Raw genomic sequence first — 16222 nt, forward strand, 5'->3', positions numbered from 1 at the left:
ACTTGATTTTGCATTCTAGTTTTTTTTTGCAGACTGTTTTAAACATTTTAAAGTTAAAAAGCTTACATTTCTTACAGATAAGGATTGTAAGAAAAAGCCGTGATTTTTGTATAGGTAATTGAAAAGTCTGTCAGGGAAACATCGCAGCAACGCATACAGAAAAACAGCTTTTATCGATATGCTTGGTGATGGGTTTTCTGATAAGCTTGTGGGCTGGTCACTGTTCTATAATGGCAGTAAGCTTAATCTCACTCAGCTGTCCTAGATTCTAAATGTGCTGATAACATTAGCACACAGAGCATGTAAATAACTTTAAGAACTGTCACCAAAGGCAGAATAGCATAAATGAAAAGAACTTTTTTTCTGAACGTAAATTATTACCCTTTGAAATATTTACATTCATTCTGGCTCACTTCTGTCATTTGTAGAAATGAGACTCACCTAAATCCGAGAGAACTTCAAACCAGACAAGTAAAACCTATTTTCCTTTTAATACATTTTAATTCTTTAACTGTCGGCTTTTAAGTAATGAGCTGAGAGGTTTGTCTGGAGGGAAATCGCCCCATATCAAAGCATAATCTTCCCCTACTCATACAGTTATTATGAGTCCCAATGCAATCTTATGTATGTCTGTGTTGGTGGGTGCAGACAAATGTGACTCCTTTGCCCATGCTCTGAGGTGGCCATTCATCAATCTGCTTTAGTTCAGAAACCATATAACTGTATTGGTGTAGTATGGCCTGTGAGCTAATAAAATCTAAAATCAGGCTTGATTTCCTGAAGGACCTGGTTTCCCAGCACGGAACCGTATTAGTGTGGATGTATGGCATTTGGACTAGCGCTGGCTTGTGTCTGACTAGTTAAAGACAGGGGGAGAGAATGACCTTGAATCTCTCTCTGTACTTGTCTATGTCTATAGACATTAATGGTCCTAAAGGTTATATGAACTGATAAGTTTTTATGAAGCACCTGTGGGTTGTTTCAAAAGTGTCTGTCAGGTATGTTGGGATGCTAATCAAGCCAGAGCCTTAAAGACAATGATTCAAGTAGATGATAAACAAAAATTTTTGCTTTTTTCAAATATCTAATATGATGGAAGAGATGAGATCCCTGGACTTGATCATATTCTATTTCATTCCTCAGTGTTTGATTTTAAGGAAGTTCTTGTCTTTTAGCCTTTAAAAAATAGAACATGGTGTGCCAGAATCATATATAAAAGGTAGTTCTGCTCCTTGTTTTTATTTTTCTTCCTTGATAAGACATTTTTGGAGAGGCATCTGTCAGCTAGAGTGTAAATGCACGAGCTTTTCAAGCAACAGTAAATATGTGGATAATGAATTCCCAAGATTACAGCAAGCATAATGAATGATTTTAAGTGATTTTGTGCCATGAGAGATCTACTTATATAAACTATTTACATATAGCAATCTCCTAGACCATTTTGCATAGTTATCGAGGTGGTTATCTAATACTAGGGATTGTCTGTAATTTACACAATATCACCAGATCTTGCTTTAGTAAGTGCTGGTCTGCCTTTTCAAACATACCTAGTTTTGGCTGAAAGATTGTTCTTGCTCTGCATTAATGCCAAAATGGATAGATAGCTACGCCTACCTTAATTGTAACAAGTTGACACTCATGTGTAGTGAAGCAGATGACATGGCTTGATGTGAGTTGGTCAAGAGACAGCTTCTAAAGCTAAAAACTTACCTCTCTGAGGGGAACTCAAGTAATATATTTATGACTGCAGATGCAATGAACACTTAGCAGAAAAATATGTGGCTCTAGAAAACAAATTACAGCAGTGTGGTTTTGTTTCATATAGTCTTTATTTCATACCAGATATTTTTTATTTAGGCATCTCAAATTTTCATTTGAACCTGAAACAAATTTCTCTATTAGTTAAAGTTCTGAGCCAATATAAAACTCGTATTCAAATGTGGAATAACTTCTTTCCCCAATAATGTGAAATGAAGCAGGCAAAATAAGAATGAAAGTGATAGAATGAGGGGGAGTATTTCAGAACAGAACTGGAGGTTTAAGAGAACAGCTTTTAAGAAAAGAAACATGAAACAAAGATGAACACCACTCCCATCTTTACTTGAATGATTTCTCTTTTGTGTGCCGCTGCAGGTGTGTAGAGGATTCGGAATTAGTGGGGAGATAAACTGAATGGCTCTTGTAACAAGCAATTTCATCTTTTAACAAGGCTAGCTACACTTGTTTCTATTTTGATATCTGCTAGTTTGTGTTGTTCTCATTAACATTAGAGGCAAGATACTGAACTAGCAATCTATTTAAAAATGGCACCTACTTCATTTGTAAATGTTGAGCCAAGTAGTCTTTTATTTTTATTCTATGTATTCTTTCCGCTGTACAGGTTAGTTTTCCTATCCCGGTATCAATAATGCATTTAACTGCTCTTCTAACCTACCTAGGCAAAGGTGCAAAATCTGATTTTGCTTTTCTTTTTTTGGGAAAGGCAACATAACCTTCTTAAAACAAAATACTCGCTTTAAATATGGGCATAATATTTGAAAGGAAGAGACTTTAAAACAAGAGTCTATGTTCATATCCATTTTACATCCTCTCTTAGTGTGTGATTGGTGATCTAGGCTAATTGAACTTCTGTACATGTGCCTGCCGGTTCTTAACTCGCAGTCTGGCAGCTCAGGACAAAAACTCGCTCTCCCCCGGCAATGTCAAAGGAGCCTTTTAAACCTTCCAAGGTTCTTCCAAGAACCCCAAGTTTTTTTTGTCGTTACCCCCCCCCCGGTCTTTTCAGATCTTGGCATTGTTGGCTAATAACGCTGAGGTGTTTAAGAGTTGGTTTTTCTGCAGCTGTTTTTCTTTTTAAAGCAAACTGGTGAAATCACACAACACAAATTCCTCAAATCATCTCTGTATATAACATATTGAAGATTATTAGCGACCTGCCCCATTTCGGACACAAAACTCTGAAAAGAACATTGTTTTCACGTTCTTGAGTATTTTCATTCAAATGTAGGTAGTGGCTTTGTGGAGGATGCACAAGGTAAACTAATCCACTGCGTAGTTTCTATGACAAAACAAGTTTCAAAGTGGTGTCAACTGTTAAAAGTTATTCTGAAAGACAACTCAAATATGAAGCTTTGCAACATAAGAGCTCACTGTCTGTATGGTAATTGCCATCTTTGGATGTGAAGTACTGGAAGTAGTTTTCTGGTAAATTTTGAGTTATTTTGGTGTTCTTTGAAATAAACCAGCACAAGCCATTGGGAGAGGTTGGGTACTAGGCTATGTGAACCTTGAATCTATGGACTATAAGGCCAGCACTCCTAAGCATTTTTCAAAAATACCATTTCAACCTTTTTAATTTTCTTTATAAAGCATATTTAGAAGATAAAACTGTATCTTTATTTTTTTCTCCAATTTTTAGCATGCTCTTACCTGTTAGAAATGTTTGTTTTTCTTGGACAGGTTTGCAGTCTGTGACAGTTTCTGTTATGGCTATTTATGTGGATCATCGAATAGAAGCTCCTGACTCAGTTGCCTCCCCTTCTCATATAACATGGCACCCACTTCATCCGCTCCTGGCAGTCGCTTCCATCAGCACTACATCTGGGGGCTGTGTGGATATCTATCTGGAACAGGTATGAATAGTCAGAAACTTTGCTTTTGGACTTGGTGTCATTTTGCTGCTTTAAAATTTTGCTTTTGTTTTATATATATTTGTATCCTTACTTGTGCTCCTTTAATCCTTCTCTCAATTTTAATTACTATTCATGTCCCATGCAATTTAGGACAAGTCAGTTATCAGTTACTGGTTACAGGTATTTCATAACAAGTTCTTCATAAATTATATTGATCTTTCAATTGAATTTTTTTTTTTATGGTTCTTAGGTCTTTTTTGTGATGGTTACCAATTTGCTTTTGAAACTTAAGACACTTAGTCCTCATGGTATGAGAATTTCAGGCTTAAAAATAAAATAGACACATACTTCTTTTTTTAGAAACACTAAGTAAATAAAATGTAAAGGAAAAAAAAGAGAAGAAATGTAAAGAAAAAAAATCATTCCTCCATCTCAAGACCAAGCTGACTTGCTAGAGCCAGGTAATCGAGTAGGTGGTTCCTAATACAGTTTCTGCCTGTAGACAGGTCTTTTCCTCTTTTCATACTCTGATAAACTTCATGCAAGAGGCTTGTAACACTTTGGTTTGCATTGTTTTGGGGGAAAAAAGTATCTGCTCTAAGGGAAATTATACTATAACCTATCAAGCAACAGGTGTAATGTAAACATTTAAGTCTGTTAATATGAGTAGCCTATAAAATGCATACATTTCAAAGTGCTTTTTCTAAAAAACTCTCATCTGAATTTTACAAATAGTGAAATAGATGCAAAGATTAAATGAGTTGCCTGAGCAACTCATAGCAAACCATGCACAAAGGAGGGGTAACTTTAAGAGTTTAACATTAGAGTATTCTGTATCCTCACTAAAATTGCTGTATTGTTTTTCAAAAAGTTGGCTTTTAGCTTCAAACCTAGCAGAAGCCTTCTCATCCTTTCTACAGGAATCAAAGTTCAATATTCAGTGAGAGCTGCTCATGAATACTTTGAGGGAAAAATAGCCTGGAAAAGCAGAGTGAGGCAGTCGCTTTTAATACCACTGTGTTTTCATTAGCAATTTTGAAGTGGATGTACTGCATATCGTAGTACATTTTAATGCATGTAAAACAGATGTAAATGAAATTTATGTAGCCATCTCATATGTTTTGCAGGATGCTCTGTTAAACGTCTGTTCTATAAGACAGAAAAATGTCTTGTTGATTGGGGAGCAAGTCTGAAGGTGTGGCTGCACCCTGGTGCTGAGTTTCCATTGTACTGACCCTGCACTTTATTTCCATTTGCAGGGAGAACATGTGTCTGATGCACATGTTGAAAGAAGCTTTCGGGTCACATCCCTTTCCTGGCAGCCCTCCAGACTGATTTTGGCAGCAGGCTGGGAGAATGGAGAAGTTGTGGTACTTAACAAACAAGACAAGGAGCACCACACTGTACCACCCAATCATAATGCTGAAATTACGGTTCTAAACTGGAGTACGAATGGTACCCGCCTTGTGTGTGGTGATAGGGTAAGCAGCTGAAATGCCAAAAGTGTTTTTGATGTGGAACACAACATTGCAAACCCCACTGATAGAAAAGGATTGTAGAATGGACTACTAGCAAACTACTACTAGTTTGGGGGGGAAAGTTCAATTTTATTGCTTTAGGTACAAATTAATGGATGGGATAACGGAGGCACAGAAAGTTGGAATTTTTTCCTCCTGTCTCTGCAGGAATTTTTTGACAGACTCAGGAATAAAACCAAGATGTCCAGAATCAAAGTTCTGTAACAGAGCTGCAGTATATTCATCCATTGCACACACATAGTTACCCTCACTTAAGTACTTAAAAACATACTAATTTCTCTTGTGTTAGTGTAGGTTGTCTTGTTTTCAATAAGTAGCACCTATTTTATTGAAAATATATTGTGGAAATATTTTGAAATGTGTTTGTCTTTATTTCTTAATGAGCTGTTTGCCATTTTATATAGTGAAATGAGAAATTAGCTATTGAATATTTAGTATTCAGGATTAAGTATTCATAGAGTATTCTGGTTTTGCCAGTTCTTAAGTCAGCAAATAAAATAGGTCTGTTTTTGTTATCATCTCCTTGATACAAACTTGAGCGTGTCCAAGAATTTCAGTTCTGTGCTTCAAGAATTCTTGTCTATATGAGTCAAAGGAAAATATAATTTTACACCATGTAAATTTTTTGTATAATTTTACACCGCTATTGATTGTTGGATTTGACAGAAAAACTGTTAAGAATCACAGCTGAATTTATCCTCTTGCTTATTAGAAAAGAAGAAATGCTGCTGAGACAGAAGAAGGTGACACAGAGTGCAACTGAAACCTTATTTATGCAGAGAGAATACATTAATGCAACTGCAGTTAGTTCTTTGTAGAGAGCCCTGTATTTATGACCAGACTTTTTTCGTATTGATTTGTTTGGTGTCAGATGACAGTAATCACATTTTTAAAACAGATATAGCTCTTCGCAGAATCACAGAGTAGTTGAGGTTGGAAGGGACCTCTGGACATCATCTAGTCCAACCCCCCTGCTCAAGCAGGGTCACCTACAGCACGTTGCCCAGGACTGTGTCCTTGAATAGCTCCAAGGATGGAGTCTCCACAGCCTCTCTGGGCAACTTGTTTCAGTGCTCTGTCACCCTCACAATAAAGAAGTTTTTTCCTCATGTTCAGACGGAACTTCCTGTGTTCCAGTTTGTGCCCGTTGCTTCTTGGCCTATTGCTGGGCACCACCGGAAAGAGTCTGGCCCCATCCTCTTTATTCCCTCCCTTCAGATACTTATACACATTGATAAGATCCCCTCTCAGTCTTCTCTTCTCTGGGCTAAAAAGTCCCAGCTCTCTCAACCTTTCCTCATATGAGAGATGTTCCAGTCCCCTAATCATCTGAGTGGCCTTTTGCCACACCTGCTCCAATAGCTCCATATCTCTATACTGGGGAGCCCAGAACTGGACCCAGCACTCCAGGTGTGGCCTCAGATGGGCTTAGAGGGGGAGGATCACCTTCCTTGACATACTGACAACACTCTTCCTAATGCAGCCCAGGACACTGTTGGCCTTCTTCGCCACAAGGGCACACTGCTGGCTCATGGTCAACTTGTCCACCAAGACTCCCAGGTCCTTCTCTGCAGAGTTACTTTCCAGCTGGTCAGCCCCCAGCCTGCCCTGGTGCCTGGGGTTATTCCTCCCTAGGCGTAGGACTCTGCACTTCCCTTTGAACTTCATGAGGTTCCTCTCTGCCCATTTCTCCAGGCTGTTGGGGTCCCTCTGAATGGCAGCACAGCCCTCTGGGGTATCATCCACTCCTCCCAGTTTTGTATTATCCACAAACTTGCTGAGGGTGCACTCTGTCCCTTCGTCCAGGTCACTAATGAATAAACTGAACAGTATTGGACCCAGTATTGACCCCTGGGGTAAATCGCTAATTACTGGCCTCCAACTAGACTTTGTGCCACTGATCACAATTTGAGCTCTGCTATTCAGCCAGTTTCCAGGTTTTGATCACACAAGAGAATCCTAAGGTTCTAGGTTTTTTCTATAATGAAGTATTTTTTTCTATTTTTCTATAATGAAAGTTATAAAAGCTAAAGCTTTAGATTGTTAAAAGTCATTGAGAAGATATGGGATACCTTAAGAGGGAATCTCATAGATTCGAAGATCAATATCCTTTGTCCTTTCCAAATGTTGTTTGAAAGCTGCTCAGTTCTGCATCATTTCTATAACCGCTGTCACACTTAGAACATGTAATGAGCTTTTCTTTCCAGTCTGTTATACTTATGACTGAGTATGGAAGCATAACTTACAAGTAGATTTACATGCTTTTATTCTGAGTTCTACCTTGCTTTTTCATCTACCTCATAAATGTTTATCTTTAGACAGAAATCAGTGACTTCAGTTTGGTTTCAGATTCTAGACTTTGCCAGAAGTTGGCAAGCAAATGCTAACTCCCAAATGCATTTTGGAAGATAAAGAGTTCCCTTTACAGTAACCCTTGCAAAACCAGTATGTAAAAAACACTTGCTAATGTCTCATATATCTTTTCAAAGTGTTGGCATAGGGCATTATCAGACACGTACTGTGAATTGAACTAATGGAATACAAGATTTGCTTCCTTCATTAGATAAACCCATCTCATGGTTGGAATAGAGGAACTGGGGGGGTCTATGTGTTTTAGAGGATAAAAATCCAAATGACCTTAAATAGTTTTGGTTTTCATGTGATAGTTCCATTTTTTTCTGAATGTTGGTGTTATTTTAGAAGCAGAGAGAGTGGCCTTTGTGCAAAAGGAGCCAAGTCTCGTTCAGACATAGAGAGATGCTCTCAACGTGGGGTATCTTGAATGGAATGGAATGAATGTCAACAGCCTTAGGAGGCTGCAGGCTTTTCCTCCAGCTTATAAGTGGTGCAGACTTTCTTATTTGGAATCCCTGGACTTTGGTGACATTTAAAGCTGATGGAAAAGTTAGAAGAGCAACCAATAAGACAAACTTTCTGATCATAGGATCACGTGATTCCCAGAGATAAGCAGGAAGCATTGTGTGAACCATGAGTGGCCTCTTGGAACTTGAGGACAGCAGTTTCACAGCTGCACAGTCTTTAAGCTAAAAGAGACAGAATTGCACTTGGTAAAGAATATTGGATGGTATAAATATTATCATCTTACTGCTGAAAAGAAATTAGAACTATGATTCTGAGCATTTAGGAAAAAAAGAAGGGGATGTTACCTTGGAAGGCCTCAGCTGCATCTCCTGTGGGTTCGAGTTAGAACTGTAAAGTATAAGTGTATGCAGTATACTACTGTTACTAGTCTTTCATTTCTAGACTATTCCATTAAAAGCAATAAAGAAAAATAGAGAAAATCATAATACATTTTTTATTGTGATTGTCTTAATGAAACAAAATGAGATTAAACTCTAGACCGCAAATTGTGACTTTTTTCATGCAGTGCTTACACAGGGGGCCTCCAAATGCAATTTGGTTCCTTGGCATTAACATAATGACAATAATAAATAATAATAGTCTTAAAATTCCAGCTGTGAAACTGTAGTGTAAGTCGGTTTGTTGGGATTGTTAATGTGTATGTCATGCTGCACTGTCCTTTTGCTTCTCTGCCTGCTCCTTTCTTTCCAGTCAGCAAGGGTTTGAAATTCATACTCATCCTGAGCTGGCGCAGCAAAATGCTTGTTAACTTCAAAACCTGTGCCAGGCTCAGAGGTTTGCACAGTATTTGCCCTTTCTCTGGTGCGTGTGCTTGTGTTCTGGCTCTCGGAAAAGCCAGCAACTGAGACTTTGTTTGTGTGATACTGGTTATTTCTTATTTATGCTGCAAATGTTTGTTTTGTAGAAAGTATGTGTACTTGGATAGAGAAAAGAAAAGTCCAGGTTATATATTCCTAATTGTTATATAAAATTGGCAGCAAAATGGAAGCTTAAGAATATAATCCTTCATAATAATATACAGTAACAGTCTTCAGATATAAAATATCAGGAAGCATGAAAACTTGCTTGAGATGAGATAGGTAAGAAAAAATTGGAGAAATGGAATTAAGGAAAGGGAAGGTTAGGATGAGTGTCAGGAAAAATATTTCCTGGGAGTCCGATCTATTTAGACTATTGAACATTTTCCTAAAGAAATGGTAAAAGCTATGTTGCTCAAGATAATTCTAAAGTTATGCTGAAGGAAATAGTGTGGTTACTTTCCAGAGCCAATTTCTATTGACTCCTGTTGAATGAATTAGCTAACCAGTCTTTCGTTTCTTTAGCTCCTGTGTTTCTTTCAGCTATGATTTTTTTTTTTAAATGAATTCTCATTGTAGTCAAATGTCTACCGTATGAAAGAAAGAAAAAGCTGCAGAATTTCTGAAGTTTTTCCCTAGACAGGTGATCTGCATCCTGGGACTTCACATGTCTGATCAAATACCCACGATCTTCTATATGTGTGTGTTATATGCACTTATTCGGAGATGCATACCTTTTCATTTACTATCCTGTAGCTTACTGTGTTTTCTTTTAGCAACCTGACTTCTTGCAAGAATACAGTGGAAAGGCAGTTACCTAAATGAATATCTGTGTATGCTTACTTGCAGGGAAAAACACGGCCGTTTTAATTGCCCTTGTAGTGTCATTTTACTAGAAATGGGTATGACCAACAAGCCTTTTTAGACAACGTGATTTAAAATAAGCACATAATATAAAAACATTTTTATTCCTTGTGTCTTGGTTTTAGGCAGGAGCAATTGCATTTGTCAACTAAATAGAAGGACAGGTATTGCTCTGTCAATAAAACAGTGTTTACTGAGTTGATACTTTTGTGTGCACTGAGTAGTTTGGGTCTGGATTCTCATCTGTGTGGAAAGTGTAATGAATTAACTGTTTACTTTTTCTAGCATGGGGTCTTGGTTCTATGGAGAATGGACCAGCGAGGTCGAGTGCAGGGTCCTCCCCTGCTGAAACATGAATATGGAAAATACGTATCTCACTGTATCTTTCGACCACCCCCTCCTGGCGAGTAAGTATGGTGCCCCTTTGAGAGCACTGGTAGACCAGGTCTTTCTCTTGTTCCACGGAAGGACAAGCCTGTTCCCAGACAGGCTTCCCCTCGCCCCAGTTCTCCTCCTACCTGTCCTCTAATTCCAGGTTCTTCTCCCTCTCTAGTAGCTGGCTCTGTGTTCTGTATTGAGCTACAGACCTTTTTGTTTTCTTCTTTTTTTTTCTTCTTCCTTTGGTTCTTCTAATGTAGCAATGTTGCTGATAGTGTTTTCAGAGTGCTTGCCGCTTTTCACAATTATACATGAAATTATTGGTAGCAATAATTACATCAAAAATCAGTTCTTAAACATTATTATGAATTTCTTCTCTAAGCAAAAAATAGGACGCAGTTATAGTAGAAAACATAATTTTCTTTGCCTGGATCACTTGTTTGTTTCACATTTCTGTAGAAATAACAATGCTTAGGGAAAAGAGGTGAAACAGTACAAATTAAAACTAGTATTAGTATTTTTCTTTACTTCTCTTTTTGAGTTTATTGTCCTTTTCCAACCAGTGTGTTGAAACATTTTTTTTACCTGTTTACTATGTGCTTTATTAGGTCCTCATCCAACACATATAGGGTAGAAAGCACGGTGTTATGTAAGGAACTGGAAATAAGTGTCTCTGCTTGTTTGCAGGGACTTCATGCAGCTGGCAAAAGCAGCAGTGAGTGGTGATGAGAGGGCCTTGGATATGTTTAACTGGAGAAAAGCTGGAACAGGACCACCTTTGAAAATGGGTCCACAGGAAGGACTGTCCTTCTTTATCACTTTGGCAGATGGTAAGAACAAAAACACATTTCCAGTCTGCTGGAAATTTGTCTACTTAGTGCTTCAAAACACTTTAATGCAAGATAATCCTGTTTTCATATATTCAACAGGATAGAGTGTTCATAGGAACTGGAGAATGTCTGGTAAGAAAAAGTGAATAAAACAATGAAAATGCTAACATGCTCAGGGTGAGGCTGTGCAAAAAGAACTCTATGGATATTGCATTAGGGTCCCACCGAAGTGAAAGTTGAGAGATGAGTAGACACTCTGTCCTTTTAATACAAATGAGGACTGCCTGCTTTTGAAAGGGCAATAGCTATTCCTGTTCCTGAAAGGAGACAATAGTCCTTGTTTTGACATTTCTGACAAGTGGAACAGCTTATTAGATTTCTGTCACTTTAAAAAGCCCTGACTAGTCGTTGCTTCACATGTAGCTCTTTTCAAATGGAGAAGGAAAGCAATTTCTAACACCCAAAAGTAAATAGAAGTAGAAATTGTCCTCATTTTGTACGAAGATCGAAAATAATGCATGTGTTGTGGTTTTGCTAGAAATAGTCAGATGCTACTGGAACATATTTTTATGTGAAATTATTAATTTACTTTTTCACTTCTTTCCCTGTGCTTTGAAACAATGCTTCAGTCTAAAGAATATTAACAGGACTTTTTCCTTCTATTTCCTTAGTTTTCTTCCTAAAATCCTTTTTCTTTCTCTGGCATATACCTCCTCCCCTTATTTTTTCTGTTCTGGCTATTAATTTATTCTCAGCTAATTTTCTTCCTACTCCAGTTTTTTCTGGTGTTGCCTTTTGTCTCCCTCTAACCTGTTACCCCTTGGGATGAGAGCCAGAATGTGCGTGACAAGTATTCTGTGTTTCTGGTAGGTAATTTGAGTATGTAATCCTCTCAAATCAAGTGTTAACAACTCCGAAAATCCATTTAAGTTATGCTAGTTCCACAACTCAATTACAGCATGATTCAGTATTTACATTAGCAAGAATGAGACCCATAACTAACACCAATGCAGCTTTGTGTTGATTGCCGGAGTGGTGTTGTCTAGCTGGGTGTTTATTTTGCAGAACAGTGGACTGTACCTTCATTTGGTTGATGAGGTACGAGCCACTTTGCCAAACATGAACCATTTAAATATAAAAGCCACACAGAGCACTTCTGAAACAACTGTACAAGAAACGAATCTTTGAATAGCTGTGTGTTAGTGTCATTTCCAGAACAACTGTTATGGTGATGCACAGCACCATCTAGGGACAGACACGCTATCCTGCAAGTGGGTGTCCTTACCTTTTCTTTGAAGTTGGGGCCTCCTGTCTGAACTTCAAATTTCAGTCAAATTTACATTGCCTTGTTCTTTTGAATAGTCTCATTGTTTTAGTTGATTGAGCATACATATTTTTGTGCCCATGTCCTAATCTAGCTATCTGTCATAATTTCAGAAACAGTTGTTATTTTCAAAGAGTTTAAAGGTGACTTGAAAATTACCTCTGTAATCAGCATTGTCAGACCAAACTCATTCAATAAAAATAAATGAAAAATTTGCTTGTTTTAAATTTGTCTGATGCACTAAAAAATTCTTATTCCAATTTTTCTAAATAGCACAAAAGAGATTTGATTAAAGACCACGGAGCATCTGCTAAAGCTAAATTAAAATAAACAGATAGTTAAGATCCTCATAAAAACAAGTTTCAAGTATTTATTAGAATGATAATATTTTGATAATGATAATAGATATATTTTGATACTACAGCGATCAGCATTTTGGAAGTAAAACAATTGATGAAATTCAGTTAACACATTGTAGGAGGTGCTTATCTGAAACAAGAAATCCTAAACAGATCAGAAGTTTCAAATGTTGTTTTGCAACATTCTCCATGAGTACTAAGAATCATTTTTGTTACTGGGACATGACCTGAATAGTCTAAGTCATCCTGATATTTTTTTCTGAAAGCACCCTTTTTTTGTGTTCTCTGCAGACATTTAAGGTCTGGCCCCTTTGGCCTAAACAGTGTCCACTTTCTGCTGCTTTTTGTCTTCAAAATCTCACAGTTGTTTGCTCAGAATTTGCTCAGTCTCAATTAGCTCAGAATTTGTCAATTTTTGAGATTAGTCTTTTAACTTTCTTAAAGTTATTTAGAAAGCTATAATCCTTTCCCTAACTGCATAAGCAGCTTCAAAATAGTGAGTACTCCTACCTATGCAGTACTAATGCTCTTTGTATAGTAATATCCAAGTACAGAAAGACAACTTAACTCAGGACCCAGTTTCAGATGGTAAACAAAATCAAGGGATTGACCATTTGTTGTAAAAGATCTTGTAAGACTTTTACAAGAGTAACAGTAGTCGCACTGGTATCTTGGTCATATTCGAACTGTGTTAATTACATCCTGCCTACCTAACCTTTTCCCCCTGGTTTCAATTCGATACCGTATTCTTTATGTCCTGTCTGAAGCCTGGATTCTCAAAGAGCTTTGTGCAAACACAGTGTCCGTCAAGATTAACGAGGCTTCCTGTGGGGTCTACATCAACCTAACCTTGGGCCCCAATCCTGAGTCTAGCAATGCTGTGCCCTAGCAGTGGCCGTATTGAACACTGCAGGGCAGCTGCAGGGATCCGCTCCCTTCTGTCTTGCAAAGGTGGTGTGAAGCATGCTGTTTGTAAGCTGCTTTGCTCTCCTGTGGCTGTAGATGATAGATTAGTGCAAAGCATAACTACAATAGAAAAATAATGTTACTGTAGAGGATGCTGCATTGGACGGCTGTATTTAAGAAGAGAAAAGAATGAAGATATCTATTCAGACTTTATTTCAGGGAGAAAATGAAAAAGTATGCGAGCAGGCAGGTTAGGACTTTACCTTTTTTTTATAGTTGGAAGGTAGAGGTTGATAAGGTATTTGCAAATGTTTTCAAAATTGAAACATCCTTTTCAGTTGGGTACATCATATTAACTCTTAGGTACAATACTTCAGCTTAAATTTCTTAATGTTCACTCTTACACGTTTGTGTTTTTTCTACTTCAGCTTTTTAGGGAAAATATTTGATTTTATAGGGTTTTTTTGATCTGCACCGGTTTGAAATGCCACATTCAAATAGTGTCATGATTTGCTAAGAAGTGATATGTGTGTATGTGTGGCATTAGATCTGTCAGACTTCTATGACCTCATTTGTTTGTATGATTTCAGTAATCCCGTTTGGAAAATGCTATATTAATTCTAGTGTTTTTCACTGGGTAGAGATCTATGTATGATTTATGTATCGCTACAATTTAACCAAATGATAATGGCTTCTTTAATGTTGATATGTGCTGTAGTTGCCATGTTGTATACTACATTGTCAGTGTTCTTAGAAAGACACTCCACCATTTGCTTTCTATTACTCGTTTATAGTATACCTAGTTTCTTCTGAAATTCTTGTAGAAAATCTGTATTTAGGGTGTGTGGTGGGTTGCTTCTGAACAACGAAGAGCTTCATATCCATGGGCCTCTCTAAATACTAATATGAATTGTACTAATTCTTAGCGATCATCCTTCTTCCACAAATTATTGTTAATACTGAGGATTTCAGAAGCCATCATTTAGCCTTTCACATACATGCACACTTGCACAGAAAGTTTACTTTTGTTTGAAAAGTAGGGCATTCAAATGATTTGTGGTTTTGGATTTCCTAGATGGGGAAAAAGTTTTAATTTGTTTCTCTGGTCAGCTATCCCACAGCCTTTGTTCTGAGGCAGATCAGGGGACAAAGGAAGTGTGGTTATTGTTGTTGTTTCAGTATTTGAGGAATACTTTATTAAAGTAGAAGGAAATAACTTTGATTTTTGTGGCTTAAAGAACCGTTAACTAAGAACTGTGTAACTGGTTTATGTACACTACAGGGTCTGTGCATTACGTGAATGAGAAAGGAAAGACAAGCCATGTATTGTACATAGACAGTCCTGTCCAAAAGCTTCTGTTCATGGAGAAAAGAGATGTTTTAGTGGTAATAACAGAGAACCTGCTGCTGTCCTTGCATACAGTTACTCTTGAGGGAGAGGCAGAAGAGCTCATGAAGGTAAGAGGTTACAAGGTAAAGTTGAAAAGTTTAATCTTTATAAGTATTTGTTAGGTTTTTTTGGTTATCGCTTTTTTTGCTCACAGAGGAATCGACTCTTATTTTTCCATCTCAGATAATACCTTGATAAGCAAATATATGATCTTTGAAACATGGAATAAAAAGGTGTATTACTGAACTTGGAAAGATGGTTTTCATCTTGCTTTCCTGATTTTTCTTAGCTGCTTTCATTTTGACACTATATTAATCTTTTTAATCTTTATTTACCCAGTCTTAGTGAGTTAGAGAAGAATTGGAAGTTGATACTCTTCAAATCTATCTATAATTCCAGTATAGTCAAATGTTTATTAAAATGTTTTGTGGATGAATGGCTGATAATATATTTACTCAGATTTATTATCATCAGTCATTCAGAGCTGCCTTCTCTTTCAGGTTAGTAGGAGCAGTACCTACCCCTCTTGGTGACATTGTCTTTGTCTGCAAGTCTGAAAGGAGGTTTTGTTTTCACTTTACCAGTGTTCTTCAGAGCTGCAAAGACCAGAAAGACTTTAAAAAATAGCAACTCACAAATAGTAGTGTAATGACTCAGAAATGACTGTAAAGGGACAAACAGCAAACTGACTTCATCCAGGACCAGTAATCATCTTGGCCCAAAATGTAAATAAAACACTGCACTGTTGGAGAACACTGCTTTGAAAAAACCCTAATTTTTCTAAGATTTTTTTCTAAAATCAAAAAAGATTGGACACTTGTGTATTACAGGAGTGTCCACTTTTTATTAATCAGTACTTATTTTTGACTAGAAGCAAGAGCTGGTGTTTAATACTTCAAAAACTGTTGCTTGCCAACATTTCTTTTATTACTTTTATACATGATATACCTAATTCATTTAGTGGTGGTTGTTGTCTGAGGGAAACTGGCCTATCTGAACTATCTGACAGTTCTAGTAATTCTTACATTTTAACTTTGCAGCCACACTAGGCAATTCAGATACATATAGTCTGTCAATATGTTCCTCCTACCTTCTGGTATTTTCTTTTATTTATTATTTATTTATTATTATTTATTTCTGGTTAACAGGTGAAGCTGAGTGGGAAGACAGGCCATTCGGCAGACATCATTTTAATAGACCATAGTCTTATTGTTACAGCAGTAGGTGAGACAGTCCTCAGGTAAGAATCTTGTTTTAAAGCTGTTCTTGCTGTCCAAGAGAAATGCCAGCTGAAAGATTTATGGTCTGCAGCGGACTAAAA

General features: G+C 37.3%; 1 protein-coding gene across 1 annotated transcript in view; it reads left to right on the plus strand.

Annotated features, from left to right (window-relative positions):
• Nucleotides 1–3388: 3388 nt before the first annotated feature.
• The window catches only part of IFT140 (intraflagellar transport 140), an 81413-nt gene continuing 68579 nt past the window's right edge, over nucleotides 3389–16222 (plus strand). The window contains exons 1-6 of the mRNA XM_013939938.2: nucleotides 3389–3632; nucleotides 4892–5113; nucleotides 10000–10121; nucleotides 10780–10922; nucleotides 14794–14969; nucleotides 16050–16141. Coding sequence (XP_013795392.1) covers nucleotides 3420–3632; nucleotides 4892–5113; nucleotides 10000–10121; nucleotides 10780–10922; nucleotides 14794–14969; nucleotides 16050–16141 — 968 coding nt within the window. The 5' untranslated portion in view covers nucleotides 3389–3419. The remainder of the gene's footprint in view (nucleotides 3633–4891; nucleotides 5114–9999; nucleotides 10122–10779; nucleotides 10923–14793; nucleotides 14970–16049; nucleotides 16142–16222) is intronic.

This window comes from Apteryx mantelli, chromosome 16, assembly GCF_036417845.1.
Source record: "Apteryx mantelli isolate bAptMan1 chromosome 16, bAptMan1.hap1, whole genome shotgun sequence".
NCBI lineage: Eukaryota > Metazoa > Chordata > Aves > Apterygiformes > Apterygidae > Apteryx > Apteryx mantelli.